Below are 17,342 nucleotides of genomic sequence, written 5' to 3'. Positions count from 1 at the left end.
GACAGAAAGATCTGTCACTGGAGGGCTACATTCGGCAGATCGTCCATGTAGCCGACACGAACACGAAGTGTGTGTTACCGGCTATCAAAACTATGAAAAATAGTAAAGAATGAGCTACAAAATCACTATCAGTTTTAAGTTGCAGGTAGAATAAGTCTGTGCCTTTTGTAAAAAATACTAAAAAATAGTAGAAAGTGAAGAACCAGCTGAAAGTTAGTTGAGGAGACCATGACCGCATATCATTTGCATCTCATTGTCGGCTACATGGACTGTGTGCCCTACATTCCTCCAAGAGGGGGAAGCGCAGAGAGCATCCGTGAGTGATTGATCTTCCAGTCTAGGGGTGAGTATGGCTTACTGATAACATATGTAATTCAAAAGACAACAACTGACCAAAGGGCAGAAGTTGTGCAAAAAATCACAGTTGCTGACGTCTAATGAAACTGGGCAATTCTGCATTGATCTTCAGCCGCTGATAGGTAAGTATGACCTGGCACTGCTACTGTTTGAAGTCTACTACATTCCTTGTTTCTTGGTTTTAATAATAAAGGAGAAAAAAACCAGCTTGGATTGCCTGAGAGTGAAACAGAATAATAGACTGTAGTGGACACACAACCATCTACAGTAGAAGAGACAGAAGTTGTATGTATCTACACACTGTGCTATAGGTCCAATGACCTCAGAATGTGCCTTGAGGGTATCGGAAATGCTTTCATTTGTTAGAAAGCAAATGAATCAAATTTGCAAGTGAATATCTCCAAAGTCATTTAATAGGTCCAGCAAAGTACCAGATTTTTGCAGTGATCAGTGTCTCAAAATGGTTACCATGGTTTCATGTGTGTTACACACAGATATATATATATATATAATATATATATATATATATATATATATATATATATATATATAATATATATATATATATATATATATTATGTATTTATTTGTACAGTACTGAAATTTCAGTTCTCTGGGCCCGCTTTCTCTTGAAAACAATGGGCTCCTACATGTACCAAAGTCATGTGGCAAGTGATGTCTGCAACAGAGACATGCTCTATTGTCATTTAAATTGAGGTTACATTGGGTCAAATCATAAATTGGTAATTGCACTTTCTATTGTCTACTGTTTTTCTCCTGGTGTGTTGTCCATTTACATTCATAATGTATCTTGATGTACCATGCCATACTTTCTGTTAATATACGTGTCAAGTAAAGCAAAGATTGATTGGATTATGTGGATTATATGCTGGACAAGTGTCTGGCATCAATTACAGTATGAATTTGTTTTACCTCATAATCTAGCAATTGTTGCATATAAGACATGGTTAGGAAATAAAAAGACACTTCAACCAGTTTTCAAAAATTTGAAGTTTGTTTTTCTAGTCACATAATCGTACAATCAATAATTATCTCATTATCAGTGATACAGCAGAATACTAGCAGTTGGCAAATGTCAATGATTCATATCATTTTGAAGAAGTGAGTAAGGTAGACATTATAAGTGTGGCATGTTATTGTCATGACACAACAGAATGAAATCAGTTTGCAAAGGTCACCATAGCTTGTAAGACATCCATGTCCATATTACTGTATAGCAATTAGTAATTTGTAAAAAATGTCTACGGTACCTCATTTTTAACGCACTGTTATTGTGTTATTTTCATATTAAGTTTTCCTGTTCATTGCTTAGATTTGTTGGTGCCTGAGCCTTGTGCATACACTAGTTTTATGTATTTTTCTGCCAATATCATCAATAATGAGCTGAAGCAATATACACCCAGTGGAGTACAGAAACAAAAATGCAGCATTTTTATGTAAAAATTGATGTGAATGTGACTGACGTTGTAGGTTATTTCACTGGACAACAGTGAATTTTGTCCTGATGCCAACTCTTGTCCACTGAAACATGTTATATTGTTTGGAGGATTTTTGTATTGGAAAGCTGGCCAAAATGTATTGGTTCTACTGAGGCTGCATAGCAAATGGATCAGCCTTAAGTCTGAGTCAGAAATAGGACAATGTTAAAAGACTAAAAATCTTGCTTGAAAACTACACTCATTTCTTTTTAGCTATTTTCTGTACCACATACTCTCCCTAAAAGACAAACTACCTCAACCATGTTAGCTTTCTGGCATGATTTTCCTCCAAGAAATGTTATTGTTTCAAGTAAAATTATAGTCCAACATGTGTAAGTGCAAATAACAGCATATTTCATGAGCATCAATTCACAGACTCTTCTTAAAGTTTTTGAATACAATATCCATCACTTGTCTCGTAAATTGACTGGCAGACTTCTTCTGGCCAAGTCTCCCAGCTTCAATAACGATATATTTCTGCAGTTCATACAACAGGTAAAAAACTTGTCGTGTCTTAGCCTCGGGTGTCTCGTCACGTTTCTTCCCATACCCTTCCCAGAATGCTGGTCCTGATATATCGCAGTAGTCCAAGACAGCAAATTCTATCTCAGGGTCCCCCCACAAGGCCCTATCCCAATCTAAAACACCCGTGACTTGGCTGTTTTCATCCACCAGTATATTTTGATGCCAAATATCCATGTGGAGAAGGTGTGGCAATACAGGGCGGTCGAACAGTGCTCGGTGTTCTTGGAACAGCCCCGTCAAAGCATCCTTTTCCTTGTCTCCATAGTAACCAGTCATGACGATGTCATCGATGAGCTTGCCCCACATCACTTCAAACGCGTCCACCCAGGTGTCCTGTGGGTCCATTGGTTGGTGTTCACCTAAGTAGCCGTATTTCTGAGACACCGCCGTCAGAGAGTGGACTTCAGCCAGATGCCTCCCAACCTGAAACAGGATCTTCTCCCAGTCGGCGTTTTTCTGATCCGTGGCAAGCTTACCGGGGAGTCTCTCCATGAGCATGAAGTCTCGGTCAATGACCTTTCTCGTTGTATCATAAGCCACAATTTTTGCGACTGGCACGGTGGTTTTTGCCTGGATCAGCTCGTGCAGCCCCTGTTCCTGTTTCATCATACCACGTTCATAGAACACAAAGACAGAATCGTCAGGCGGTGCAACACGGACGACGAAGTTATTGTCAACGTAATATGATGAATTAAAAAGCCCAGACGAAATAGATTTCAGCTGAGAGGTCGTGGTAATGCTGGGAATGTGTACCTCAATGGCTTTAACCAGATCGCTCTTAGGAAGTTTAGCCATTTTTAAAGACTGTTCATAATACAATTATCGGTAGCACCCCGACCTAAAGGATGTCCACGGTTCCTACCCGCTAAAGGGCCATACTACTCGAAAAATAGTAGAAAGTGAACAACCAGCTGAAAGTTAGTTGAGGAGACCTTAACCGCATATCATTTGCATCTCATTGTCGGCTACATGGACTGTGTGCCGTCGCGCCTCTTCACACGTACAAAACACAATGACCTTGAATGCGTGTGCGCGACTCGACGGTTTGTTGACAAGCGAACCAGCTGATAATATGGACCATCTAACGTGACATAAAAATTACCCAATCACTGATGATGATTAGGGTATGACATATGGAGCAAACGAGGAAAATTCTCCATGATAATCATATCCAAAGGAAATTCGGACGTTTTTCATTCACTTATGCGGGGTTGTTGGACGTAAATACAGCATACCTGTATGTGATGCGGGCCAGCTATCCAACAAGTATTTAAAAAAAATACAGTCTTAAAGGGCCTTTCCCCACAATTCTGTGCGTGGGTATGGCGTCAACAACTTAACTGATCGTCGAACTCGGAGCAGCCAGTTAGCCAGCATCTTCAGGAACTCGAAATCTATCATCGAAGCCATATTGCAAATTAATCGAGCGAGCGCGCGTCGATAAGTGTGCTTTGGCGACTTGTAGAGTCTTTGCACGTAAGTACAAGTTTCATAGTACCGACGTCTTGTTTGAAACGCTGTCTGCAGATCAGGTCCCAAAAGAGCTCCATACATGCATATATACACAGCTACAGCAGCCACTGTGGCCAGCTATGCGTGAAACTGCTGGTCTGGTCGTAGTAAATGCATTGGCCGTCCTTGAAAAGAGCTGGCTTTGTAGATCGCGCGACACCACAGCCTTCATGACGTTCTTACGGACGATGACTTTGATTATAAACCGTAAGGTGACTGTTCTTTGTCCTCCTCGACTCTCGAGCGCGATAAAAACTTTCCAGAGTACACGTCATGGTGGTTTGTGTACATCTTGATTTGAATAAAAAAGGCACTCACCTGCAAGGCTGCCACGTCACTCATGGTGTCTCAAGGAAGACTTGAAGTGGCAGTTTATTGTTATGAAAACTGTATACAACTATAAGTGTCCATTAACATGATTAACCCGCCTTTTGTTATCGCATTGCACCAGCATTGTAACCGTATGTTTTTTGTATTCTATATTTGTCACAGTTCTTTTGTTTTCTTTTTTGTTTTTTAAATAAGAAAACAGTTATTTTGCTGCAGCATTGCAGACACCTTTCCAAGCAAAATGATCCCCTCTTCAAGTGGTGATTCCTACACCATTAAAGAATGGAAAGCTGGCCACTATGTGCCTACAAAGAAGAGATGGGTGTATGGAGTTCTCATCTTAACACCAAACTTCTTGCTGTTTCAAGACGATGACAAGAAAGAGCCCATTGATGATGTGATTGTCTATTTTGCGGAATTCACAGAAGTCAAGCGGGAGAACAGCAGTTACATGTTCAGATGTGTCACTGTCAACACCAACACAGGCAAGCACTGGTTTGGGTCGCTGCCTAACAGAGAGGAAGTGTTTCATTATGTGGAACACTTCTGGAAAGAGAGGCTGGTCGGCAAACCTGCCCCTACGATATCCCTCGGTGAGAATGGAGAGCAAACTGAACTTGGCAGGGAGCTGCTGCGATTGGCCTATGACTCTCAGAACACCCTGAACACAGCTGGGGAAAGACTAGCCAACCAGGGCGATCAGCTGGATTACGCATCGCAAGTTGTGGACGATATCAATAACGATCTTACCATAGCTGAGCACTTGATAGAAGGGCTGGATTCATGGCTAGGAAAGTGGAGCGCCGTGGCCAGAGTCCCAGACTCTCCGGTTACGGAAGATTCCAACAAGCCCAAAACCTACCCCCTGCTGTATGCGAAGAAATTCAATGACTACGCATACCCAGCAACACTGGAAATCCAAGAAGACAAGTTAGAATTCAAGGACTTGAAAGGAAAGAAGGTGCAATCCTTCAGCTTTAAGGACATATCCACCATGGTGATCAGCACACCATGGAATGTGAAAATCAGTCAATACATGATTGGTAAACCAGACATAAATTTCTTCATCACCTCCTCCAAAATGGTGCAGATTTTGAAAGCTTTAGAGCCAATATGTGGCCAAAAGTTTGAATATGATGAAGCCAACTTGCCTGAGAATACAGTCGACTTGGACTCACAGCCAATGAAATCATATGGAGGTAAGACACAAAGATAGACCTCTACCCATATAACTACAACGGTACAATTACAACAATAAACATTATCAATAAATACCAGGGTGTCCCCACACAATATGTAAATGTCTGTATATTTGTGCAGTCTAGTCAAAATAATATCTGTATAGACACTAGTGTCAGTCTCAATGTTAATTTGCATGACAATAATGTGCCATGAGATAGTGTTAAAATTTTATTTATGAGAAAATGTTGCTTGTTATATTGTGCATGTGCAATGAAGGTCAATTACCCTTTACTGTTTGCAGAAAAAACATGGTACAATGGTGTTTTGTTTTTTTATCACTATTGTAGGGGAAGACCTTGCCTGACTAAGCTGATTGTGTCATGAATAAATTATCATCTAATTTGTCTGATTAGGAAAACATTACAAAAGCTTTCACTCATCTCCCAAAAGACAGGTGACATAATACATTCCAGGTGTCAATATTGCATAATTTGTTAACTGATACAGTGTGCATCATTACCTAAAAAAAAGAAATGCGTCACAAATAGCTCAGTGAGTGACATGGCTGGTACTCTGAGAGTGAGTAGTAAATGGTTACAGTATGATGACCTTTCCATCTGATTGAAATGCCTGCCTAGCCTGTCAAGGTATGGAGATTGTTAACGATGATCTGTCTCAGAATCATGTGACTTGTAGCTTCCACGTCACAGGGGAATCTAAGCCAAACTGTGCATCATAATAATAGACAAAAATAGAAATAGCACTCATGTCAAGCTGTCATTTACAGCTTTATACCATAAATTTTGGGTGTAGAGAATTAAATAACAATATTCATGTTATATTTTGACAAATTCTACAAGGGTTTCTAGTTGTATTACCAGGTTTAATTAATTATTTGATATGCAGAGGTCCAGGAAAAATCAACAATCAGAAATACATTCTCATGATGACTAAAAAAAAATCATCATAATTAGCATAAATGAAAATTCAAAATGTGAAAATTCTGCGTATGTTTGGAACACAAATATAAGGAAGAATGTTTTCAGTCATCAGAAAAACGGCAAATTTCTGCAACATGAAAAAGTAAAAGATATCATGGTTCACAAACTTTGCTTTTTTCATGCTTTATACTGAACTCCCATCCAGAGTTCTTTCAGTGACGCTGACTTAGAACATTATGTATGAACCAACATCAGTATACGCAAGCATTCAGTTTCCATGAAGTCACGGTTTACTTTTTCAAATGGAACTGTTCAAACTTTTATGCTAATATGGATATGCTGTATGTTTATCAGCTGACATTTATATCAACTTTTAATATATTTCTCAAAGAAATTTTAATGCGTTTTTCAAAAAATGACATAGAGAATTTCTATAAACAAGCAGTTCAGTGTTGTATTTTGAATTGGATAAATGTACATGCCATCAAAAGTTAGCACAAGGCCATTGTACCAAGGTTTTCATTTCATTGAAATACTTCAGGCTGTATCCTTTCTTTATAAAAAAATTTTATGTTATGAGACTGACATTGCACAGCACTTGTACGGAATCCTTGGTTGGATTACAAAAAGGCAGAAAATTATGTGTCCTGTATAAGTTGTTTGATGTGAACAGTTAAGTCAGTTGGTGTGGAGATAAGTTTTGATAGTGTGTTCCATCATTTGATCCTTTTGTCATACTCAAATCACTTTATTCTGTGAAACATACGGAAATAATTTTTACAGAGACAACCTCAAATTTCCATAATTAACAAAGTGTCATTTATGATGTGTTAAGATTTGATACTACATTATTGGCCTAAAGGAAGCAAATACAGTAAACAGCTGTATTGATGTAATTGCTATTGAATAATGCTAGTATGTCATCAAATTGTCAATATGTCATTTCAGCTCTGTGAAATAAATGTCATCTGATCAGTCGAGCCATAAGTCAGAGGAAAATTTTTCTAAAAGTTTGCATGTTACTGAAGTATAAACTCCTGTTCTTCAAATCTTTGTCGTGTTTTGCAATTGGTGTTCCTCATTGTGAACTCAGTTTCATTTTGTTGAACTTACACAATAAGCTCACCTCGTAAAATAGAAATGCTATTGAAATTGCTTTCAAACTAAAGTCTATTGACCCTTTCCTCTGTTTGAAATCGGTAAGTTCCATAATGATTTAACTACATGTAACAGAAGAAATCAACTCTTTGAAATACCTACTCTTTTCTTTGCAGATCTTGACACTGGTCATGAACACTACGGTGGAAGTCCACGCGTGAGGGCAGGACACCAACAGAGTCACGCGCAGAAAACATCTCAGATTGTGTCCGACTCAGAGGCTGATGAGCTCAAGCAAGTGGTCGGAAACCTGAAATCCATGGCACTTGATATACAGAAAGAGCAGGACTTACAGAGTGAGAAGATAACCCACCTGACTGGAAAGGTTGAAGACACTACAGAGAGAGTTAAAAGTGACTCTAAGCACATGAAGAGGCTGTTGTAGACTGACATAGAACCCAGACATGGTATTTTGTACACTGTGTTGGGTTTTGTGAATTTATCTTTCCCAGAGTACTTGTTTGCTATTGGCAACATTCATGTGAGGCTTTTTTGCAACAGCATATACATAGATATGTTTACTGGTAAATTTTGTGCTTTACCACATGGTAATAGCAATGAAGTGTAAGATGGAAAAAAACCCGGACTGCTTTTATCTGTCAAAGCTTTGTTTTCAATACAACAGAAGTACTGCAACAATATACATCACTCATCAGTCCTAGATTTATCTCTGATCAATGCATAGGACTTTCTTGATGACAACTCATGACTATAGGCTTTGAACTTGATGTCACTGTTTTACTGCACATGTCACCATGACATGTCTAGCTTTGCAAAGTGCAAGTTGTCTGTGGCGTCCAGGAGTTAAAAATGTTAGTGATTTAAGAGCCAGGCCAGCAGATTCAGGCTTTGATCCATGCTCATTTTGTGTTGGCGGACCGTGAAAAAAAGGAGTTTGTATTTTACTTAAATTTTCTTCACAATATCAATTACTTTGTCTTTAGATTAAGTTACCTTTTTTCAGTAATCACAGTCTGAGCTATACACTGATAATTATGCCGACAGGCCAATGTGCAAAGTTTTATCAATTATTGTAATTAACCATTGTTTTGTCATTTGAGATCAATTCATTTATCAAATTAGGTGCAGTAAACATACAAGAAAAAGATCAAGGCTTCTTGATTGGGCCCTCTGATATATCAAAAGGCAATATTTCAAGCTGTTTGTAATATCCCTCCTTCCACAAACTCTGTTGGAATAGATACTGGCTGAAAGGTGACAAACTGCCCTCCTCTGAATTTTGAGACAAACTCTTGTCATCTGCTGCCTACAGTAATCCAAAGCACTCATTACATGTTAGTCAATTCTTAAAGGCCCATGAGCTGCAACTCTGCGCAGTTTGTCCAACCCCAAGGTACCTCCAGTTTCCTCAGATATTCATTGCAATCTGCAAATTGAATGATGTAGTCATTAACTATGCCTCAACAATGTTTGCTTGTGGCAGAATAGGCAAGAAATTGAACAGATTTTTGTTCATTTTAAAGTTCCCGCCATTTCCAAAATCTTGCCAGTTGTACGAAGCCGACCATATTTTGGTGCGGCACCCGTTTATTATTTGTCTTACTCAAACCTCCCCATGTAGTCCCACTCGGTGGATAATTATACTTGAGTAAACATCTCTGAGTAAGAACATCTCTATGGACTGATTTTAATCTAAATATAAAATCATGAAAACAATGCCAAAAGTTGCAGCTCATGTGCCTTTAACCGCTTTAACACATAGCTGTCTCCCATTCAAAGTTAGTTTTTCTGCAGATATAAAAAAAATGTTGGAATAGTGTTTTTAAGCCTTATTCTCACCACATGTGAGACAAATGTGTCCTGTATATTGTCAAAAAAATATCTTAACCATTAATAATGTGAGAGAAAATGTTCAATCTGTGATAAAATATCTCTCTATGCAGCAGTCTACACTCTGCTTTAAAATGTGAATAGTTTTACCAAGTTGAATGTCCTGGTAATTTACCCAGACTTAAAAAGTTATATAAAATTTTCTTTGTAATGACAATGTAGTTTAGTGCACCTGATTTATAAAAAAAATGTTTGTTTGCTCCTGATAACTAAAATGGACATTTTTATGTAGTTTTAAGTTATTGAGTAGTCTTACATGTTTAGGAAATGTGAAATCTCAAGAGTACAAAAACATAACAATGCACCATTAGCTGAACGTAGATACCATCCTTATCATTTGGTTTTCATCTGAAATTTATCTACAAAATAATCTGTGTGAAAATACAACAGCTGTTTAGTTTTAACGTTAAGTTTTAGATTAAGAAGTTGTGAAATTTAAATAGCATCAGAGCTGTATCAGTAACTATAAGTGACGTGTTTTATAAATAGCAACAGCAGACAATTGATGATGTGTTGGCAGAATTCAAGTGTTTACGTATCTCACTTCAAAATTATGGCAAGTGTTGGCCTCAATCCCTTGGGTTTAATATGTAGTTTGTCTAAAAAGTGCATGACTTCATTTCTTGCCAAAAGTGATCACTTAATAGACAAATGCAATATGAATAACATGAATTAAAGTCTATGTGCAAAGCACACCAGTGCATGTACTGTGTGTGTGTTTTATCAGTTGCAATATGAAATTTGCAAGGTCTGTAGAATTAGTTGCAGAACGAAATATTTGGACTGCCTAACACTTCCATAATGCAAATATATGATACAGTAACAATACAAAATTAATAAAACGATTTCTTATTTGCTGTAGCTGGTAGAGCAAATGTTTATTTTGAAATGATGAAGACATTAGGTAGAGGTAAAGCATTTGTAGTGTCCAATCAGGTGAATAAGCAAAAATAATGTGAGATTTTGTCAATCCAATTGTGATACTTTGAACTGTCAGTCAGGTCAGGATAGCTTCTTGTTTATATCTTTAATTTGCACCTTTTTTGAAAACTTTTGCCGATATTGAATAATTTATGTTGATTTTATGTATCAGAGCTTCCTTTTCTGTTTCAACGTACACACTATAGTATTGTCAGATCCTCATTTTATAATGTATAATTTTAGCCTCATTATACCAGTTTCCAAGGTAACACATGTACTGAAATGGAAAGCAGGGCACTATTTACATCCTTATGAATTCAAGTTTCAAAATTTTTGAGAGTTTGTACTTTTGTAAAATTGTATTCACCGTGAGAAAGCTATTATCCCTTGAAGACAGAAATTATGGGAATGGTGGTCTGTAGATTCAAAGTACAAATTGACCCTAACAAAGTTTACCCACAAGGTAAATCTTTTCACACCCAGTGTACCTGTACATCTTTTTTAATGTTTTCTATGTACTTTATCCTGATACTTAAGTTTCGCAGGTGGTGGCAGTATGGCAAATCACTCTGTGTGTTTTTAAGTCACTCATCTCAGCATACAGATTGTAATGATAATAGATCAATGTGTTGTCTGTATGAATGGGGATCAGGGCATTGGTTCTCTTGTCCTGAAAAAAATGCATGATTCACCTCATTCACCAGCGTCATTCATCTGCATATTTTGACAGAGACGTATAGAAACATCACTTGACACAGAGTTATTCACTGACTTTTGAAGGTAAAGTTTTTCGTTGGAGGAAATGTTTTTAAAAAGGAACTACAAATTATATTTTGTATTAGGAAATAGTAATACAGCAGTTGGTGCTTTTATGATTTACGTTGTTGTGCTATGTTGAAAATGTTTTTTCTTTCCCAATACTGCCGTTTTATTTTTTTCATTTTTTGCTTCACAATCTATAGCAAAGTTGTTCTTTGTTTTTTTCAGTTTAACTTTACTGTACATTTTGAAGAGAAGATTTACAGACATTTAAATGCCTCTGTTTTCTTGAAAAGATTTTTAAACTCCTTGATAATTTGAGTAGACTCAAAAACAGACCTCCCGAGGCATTCTGAGCATGTTTGCCACTGGCATCTGATTATCAGTGAACAGACTGCAATGTAAATTTTCAAACCCACTGATAAACTTATAACATTAAGGCACAATATGGTGACTGTATTTGATAGAGTTCTAAATTTCATACATGGTACGTGGAATGTTGGTAAATTATTCCAGATGTGATAAATCAGAAATAATTTCAAAGGATTCAAAATTCAGTGACAGAATAGACCTGTCAAGTTGTGAATTAGATAAGTACACCTGTGGAACAATAGTGTTGATACAGAAAGATATGCCTCAGTCTTGAAATGAATGACAATGGAGGTAGGATCATTCCTGACTACCATGCTTGGGTTGATCACTTAGTGGTTTCACATTTATCAGTCGGAAACTGCCAGGGTTGTGACAGTTGTCTGTATGAAGTCAATACCATCACCTGGAACATGCAAACAGTTAGACAACAGGTCAGGATACAGTGACTCAAAACTACCAAGGGTTAAAATAAGGGAAACATTGATCCAGATTTCTGTCTATTGTAAAATATAGCAGTAGTTTTTGGCTGAAATTAGACATTGTGATTGATTAGTGAAATTTTTTGCCTCTGTATTTCATTATTTTGACCATCTGTGTTTTGGAAAAATTAAATATGGCACAGCTGTTGAGATAGTCATGTTACTGTGTATTTCAGACAACAAAGAGTACCATGATTAATGCCAGAGGTCAGAGTTCATGGTACAGGCTTTTAAGTGGCTGTCCAGCAAATGGTAAACCAAAATTGTCAACAGATATCTCTTCATTCAAAAATCATGTATTACATTTAGATGAAAAAGAATACTGCATTTCTGTGCATAATGCATATGACTTAAATGCTTAGAATGGCTGAATTCTTTATTTTCCTTATGTGCTTTTATGAACATAGGCATTTATTTTTGAAAATGAACTTGCTATTTTCATAACTGCCTTATTACACTAAGTATTGTAAGTTTTTTTGTCGTCACAAACACTGCAACCTTGCAAAGTAATTGGCAAATAAAGTTCACAAGTAATTTTAAGAAATTCTCGCGTGTAACTTTTGATTTCTGTAGTGAGGAATTACTCAGTGAAGAAATATAAAAGAAGATGCAATGATTGAAGCACAGTGTGGGTTGTCAGTCAATTGAATTTATCACAGTAGTAATCTCTTGGTAACAAAAGTTTAGTTTGAATGTGGTATGTGTAAGTATGTTTTCAATGTCATGGTCAAAGACACTGAAAATTATGGCTTAAAATTTATAATATGGCAGATTTCAAAGTTAGCTCATGTATGTAGTACACATAACATTTTCATGATTATCATGATTCAATGGAAACCATACCTTTTATCATACTGTGCATTAATAGGGTCTGTTTAGGGTTCTTGCTTTCAAACCTCATCACAAGTATACAGTCTCAGTTCATTATATTTCCATCTCTACTGATTTTAACACTAACATGTAAAGAGAACTGATTCATATTGAAACAGGAAAATTTTGATGCCCTTTTCTAGCAAATTGCCTTTTTGAGTTGTGATATATTGCATGCAACACAGTAAAGGTATGCATGAAGTGTGCATATGTACACACATATGGTACAGATCTTCCCTTGATTAGTTTTAACAAAATGCGACGATGGATTGAGTTGCTATTATTTGAAATTAATTGAAATTCCAATATCCTCAAGGATATGTTGCGTGCATAACTAGAATGTCATGTCATATTTCATCCACTGCTGATTTCGTAAAACTGCCATATGTTGATGTTGACAGTTACCATATCAATCAGATTACATAAAGAACTGTTCTGAGATTGGTATGACCATGAAGAAATAATCGGGAAGATGTGCCACTAAAGAAACTAAGTTCAACTGATTTTCTTCACAAGTCTGGACATTATATATGTAATTTTTATCGAACGTAAGTTCTTTCTGATGATCAAGATGATACATGCACTGCGTTGTGATGGCATGGAGGTTAAGTCGATATGTCACCATGACGACTAATAACGTAAACCACAGTCCCTCTATGGATAGAGGGACTGTGCGGAAACATAGAAATCCAGCAAACTCTACATCATCAACGACATATATATTACTGGTGTTCGAGACTGAAAGTGCGCTGTATACCGCCCTCTTACGACCTTAAGTGCCGATCTGTCTTCTTTCACCGACGAACAACCTAGCAGACCTACACAGCTACGCTACCTACGTGCTCCTGGGAGAGGACGGTCATGCAAGACGCTGATATGCAATTTTTTCATGTTCAAAAGTTGGCTGATAATATTTTTAATATTTTTTGCAACAGCATGTATACTTTTTTATACATCGCGTCCAGTGTTTGTGTAGTTTTGCTCATCAAGGCAATTTTATGAAAGATCTAGACAAAAAAATGTTCTCCACTGCTTCGAAAAAAACAGAGGGGGCGGCCCAATGTACTTTTAATTAAAATGCTAACTTCGCACGTTTTTTTCTAATAATGTTTCTTTTTTATGGTTATCAACACATGGGTGGATCGCTCGGAAAACAGAGGGGTTGGCCATCCCTCAAAATCTTCTTCATACATGTTTTCTGTCTATCTCTGTCTCTCTCTCTCTCAAAGAAAAAATCAAACAAGCAAATTAACTTTTGTTTTAATCATAGACCTTAAAAACGGTCTATGTTTTAATCCATGAAAAGAAAAAATCAATGTTCTCGAACTTGTACCTGCTTGTACTTGAACTTGTACATGAATAGAAAACATCGTTGAAACTTTCACTCATTACTCCGAGTTCAGCAATTGCTGATGTCTGAAATGTACATGTAAGCTTACTGAAGAAGAATATGAATTCTTTGCAATTGTTGGTCAAAAAGTGCACAGAGCCAGTTTAATAGTGTCTTTCGTGTTTCTTATGACAACTACATAACATTGAAACAACAATATATAGCAATGTTCGTTGAATTTTATTGGGCTACGACATGAACACGAGTAAGGGGCAACATCAAAAGTTCAATATAATAAATCTAACTTACTTGCTTAAGTTTGGCCTCAGACCCCCCACCCCCACCCCCCTTCTAACTTAACTGACCTAAAATTGAAAAACATTGCGGACTCGTACCCTGTACTAATTCTTTCAAACGACGTACCGATGTACCATTGAATTAAATAAAAATTGAAAACCATTCTAAAGTAACAAAAATATGGGTGGCTGGATCGGTTTTAGCGTACAAAAACAGCCTTGAAATCGTAAAATTTGCCAAAAAGACGTTAAATCGTTTTTGACTGCACAGAAATTAATTTGGCCAAAAACCCCCCACCCCCAAACTTAAGCAATTAAGTTTTTTTTCAAACATCGATCTTTTGACGTTGCCCCTAATATAAACCTAAACATCAATACAATCAACAACAACAACCAGATTTCTGGGTTCCCTCAGCATATAGAGCTATCAGTGCACGGTACAATTTTAATACATGTCAATTGTTTGGTTTACACTCCACAATCTTGCATAGACCATAGACCTTCTCGAGGGTCTATGCATAGACTAAACCATCAGATGCAATTTCCTTTCTTTGACGACCTATTTCATGTATTTTGTGGAGGATAGTGTAGCAGCTGGGCCCAAAGAGATTAGCAGTTTCGATACTACTCTGAAGGGTGTTCATCTGGTCAGATCTAAACATCTGTTCATACGATTACGAGTAGTATCACATCGAATACACTGAATTATACAGACTTAGTCAACGACTAATGTCTGAGGTAACGGAAAAGAAGCGGTATCTTGTCACAGGTGAGCGTGTGTCATCACCGAATCACCGTCATCGTTTTTCGACAACATATATAGTAGTTTAGCCTCTCTCTGGCAACTCATTCCCGCGCGCACTTCTGCGCACTGGACTCGTTTTCAAAAGTACTGGCAGTGCAGTGCGACGGTCTAGAATGCCAATTTCGGAGAATCATATTGGAAATGAAAGGTGGTAATATCAATACACCTCCTCCCGTTATGCAAATTCCTCCTTGTAAGAAAGCGGCTTCGTAAGCGTGAAAGAAACAATAACCAAAGATGAATAGCGAGGCCCCGGGTCAATAGTAATAAACATTTCAGGATGCCAAAGACTTTTTGTTAGATATTGTTTGATTGGACGTCACCTTTAGAAGCCATCTTATGATTGGCTAGCTTGTCGTCACATGGTATATGTTGCTATGCACTTACAACACAAGCGGCAGTATTTAGGAAGTGGGTCCGATCGAACAAGACGGTCGAACTGTACTGCTGTGCTGGTGAAGCGGCTGCCCAACATAAAAAGCGAATTTCGGTGAGTTTATGATGAGTAATGTAGTCACTATATCGCACTTCATGTTTTAAAGCCCACCATATGTTTTGTATCGGAGCAAGCAACGCTTCTTTACGCTGGTTTTGTCCAAAATAAGTTGACGATCGGCCCTTCGTTGCGTGCACGCCGCCGGCAAATCGAATCAGCTGACAAGGCCATTGCCCTCTCATGACAGTGGCACTGTCAGTATTGGAAGTCGTAAAGAAGTTAAAGTTTTGTGAAGAAGGCCGCTTGTAACTGATTGTCGTCGTAACAGTGGCTATTCGTCAGCCATTCTTGCCTTGCATTCGGAATACAATGGTGTACTTTAATCATGTCGATCGAAAAATAAATCTGAAATATTCATGTGAGGGGTGGCGGCAGCCATTGCATTTTTTATGCCACCTTTCAGTCGGGCTCATGTACCTGACCACGTTCAAATCATGGTTGTTCTAGTATTTCAATTACGTGGTACAGTTATGACGAATCCTAGAAATAGTCTTCAAACGACGGTTTGCCCATTATGGCTGTAATTTTTTTGTAGCTTGGTTCCTTTCGAAATGTGACACAACTTAACCAGTTACCGTAGAAAATCAATGTCATCCTCTTGTCACATCAATATCAATAATGCAAGGTAGACCATAGACTTTAAAAACGGATGGGTAGACTCGGTTTGTGTTTGATTCCAGGGTATCACCAAGCCATCTTAGATACACCTTTTCCATTCCCCTTCCCCGGTGATCGTACAGAAAAAAACTTAATCGTTTTGAATTTTCTCTGTCCAATGATGAACTAATTTTAGTAAATCAAACAGGATCATCCATAGACTCATCATGCGACCAAATTGTCTCTTTTTACATCCGTGATTGTACCTAAAACCATTGTTCAGACTACAGGGTATTTAAATACCAGTGACTGTTGCCAACCAAACCATTCTGAATAAATTCTTACAAAACTTTGTACCTGTGCCATATTAGAAGTGTTCTGACTGTGTTGTGTTAATTTTGATCCTATAAAGTGTTGTGTTAATTTTAATCCTATAAACAGTAACTTGAGATTATTTATTGACTCTCACATTTCATAAACCATTTATTTGAGACCACATGAAAAAATATTTGATGTGATCATACTTGAGAAACCTGCAATGAACCTCTATCAACAGGAATCTAGCTAGTTATCACTTTGTTGTAATTTCATCTAGAAAAACAGCTGGTCATTCTCTCACATGTGAACTGAGGACAAAATATCCAGCAACAATCTTTAAAATTGTGGCTGAATGCAGAAGCCATTTACATTAACAGCAGAGGGTGTCAAAAGCATCTTTGGTATAGCCACTCTGTGTGGCATGGGTCAAGTGTCTATTGCCATCATAGCAGTAGATACATTTATATTCCTTGTGAAGTGGCAGTGGCAGCAACTGTGCTCCTGCCACCCATACCCAAGCCCCTTCCTCAGAAGTCACAATGTTAAAGGCATGCAGACATTGACAGCAAGTTCCCCGTAGCACACTGGATGGCCAATGCATAGCTGCTATTGCCACTCTATGCTCAGTATAGTTCCGATCGAGTTACCACTCTGTGTAGCACTATAAGTGTGGTGTTTGATCTTACATTCATTTCATTGTTCCACCAACTCTGTTCCCTAATTGCTTACCTTACAGTTACTAAC

At 37.6% G+C, this 17,342-nt stretch overlaps 2 protein-coding genes across 3 annotated transcripts; one reads left to right on the top strand and one right to left on the bottom strand.

The window, feature by feature from the left end:
* Positions 1-2,225: 2,225 nt before the first annotated feature.
* LOC139141124 (probable ketoamine kinase slr1563) lies at positions 2,226-3,176 on the bottom strand. The gene has a single exon (XM_070710714.1). It carries the CDS (start codon positions 3,174-3,176, stop codon positions 2,226-2,228), a length of 951 nt encoding a protein of 316 aa, XP_070566815.1.
* A 509-nt stretch (positions 3,177-3,685) lies between these two features.
* On the top strand, positions 3,686-12,430 carry LOC139140063 (synaptosomal-associated protein 47-like). Of its 2 annotated transcripts, none has more exons than XM_070709068.1 (3): positions 3,686-3,857; positions 4,419-5,422; positions 7,621-12,430. In XM_070709068.1, exons 2-3 carry the CDS (start codon positions 4,465-4,467, stop codon positions 7,887-7,889), a joined length of 1,227 nt encoding a protein of 408 aa, XP_070565169.1. In that variant the 5' UTR covers positions 3,686-3,857; positions 4,419-4,464; the 3' UTR covers positions 7,890-12,430. The 2 variants fall into 2 exon arrangements, with proteins under 2 accessions (XP_070565169.1, XP_070565170.1); XM_070709069.1 differs by having other exon boundaries at positions 3,688-3,857; positions 4,426-5,422.
* Positions 12,431-17,342: the final 4,912 nt, after the last annotated feature.

Source organism: Ptychodera flava, chromosome 9 (assembly GCF_041260155.1).
Source record: "Ptychodera flava strain L36383 chromosome 9, AS_Pfla_20210202, whole genome shotgun sequence".
NCBI classification, from domain to species: Eukaryota; Metazoa; Hemichordata; class Enteropneusta; family Ptychoderidae; genus Ptychodera; species Ptychodera flava.
Note: the sequence above shows the minus strand (reverse complement) of the source record. Positions and strands in the feature narration are given on the sequence as shown.

Coding starts and splice junctions, on each gene's coding strand:
- LOC139141124 (XM_070710714.1), bottom strand. CDS start 3,176: ATGGCTAAACTTCCTAAGAGCGATCTGGTTAAAGCCATTGAGGTACAC.
- LOC139140063 (XM_070709068.1), top strand. CDS start 4,465: ATGATCCCCTCTTCAAGTGGTGATTCCTACACCATTAAAGAATGGAAA. Junction 5,423..7,620: donor GCCAATGAAATCATATGGAG/GTAAGACACAAA, acceptor TTTTCTTTGCAG/ATCTTGACACTGGTCATGAA.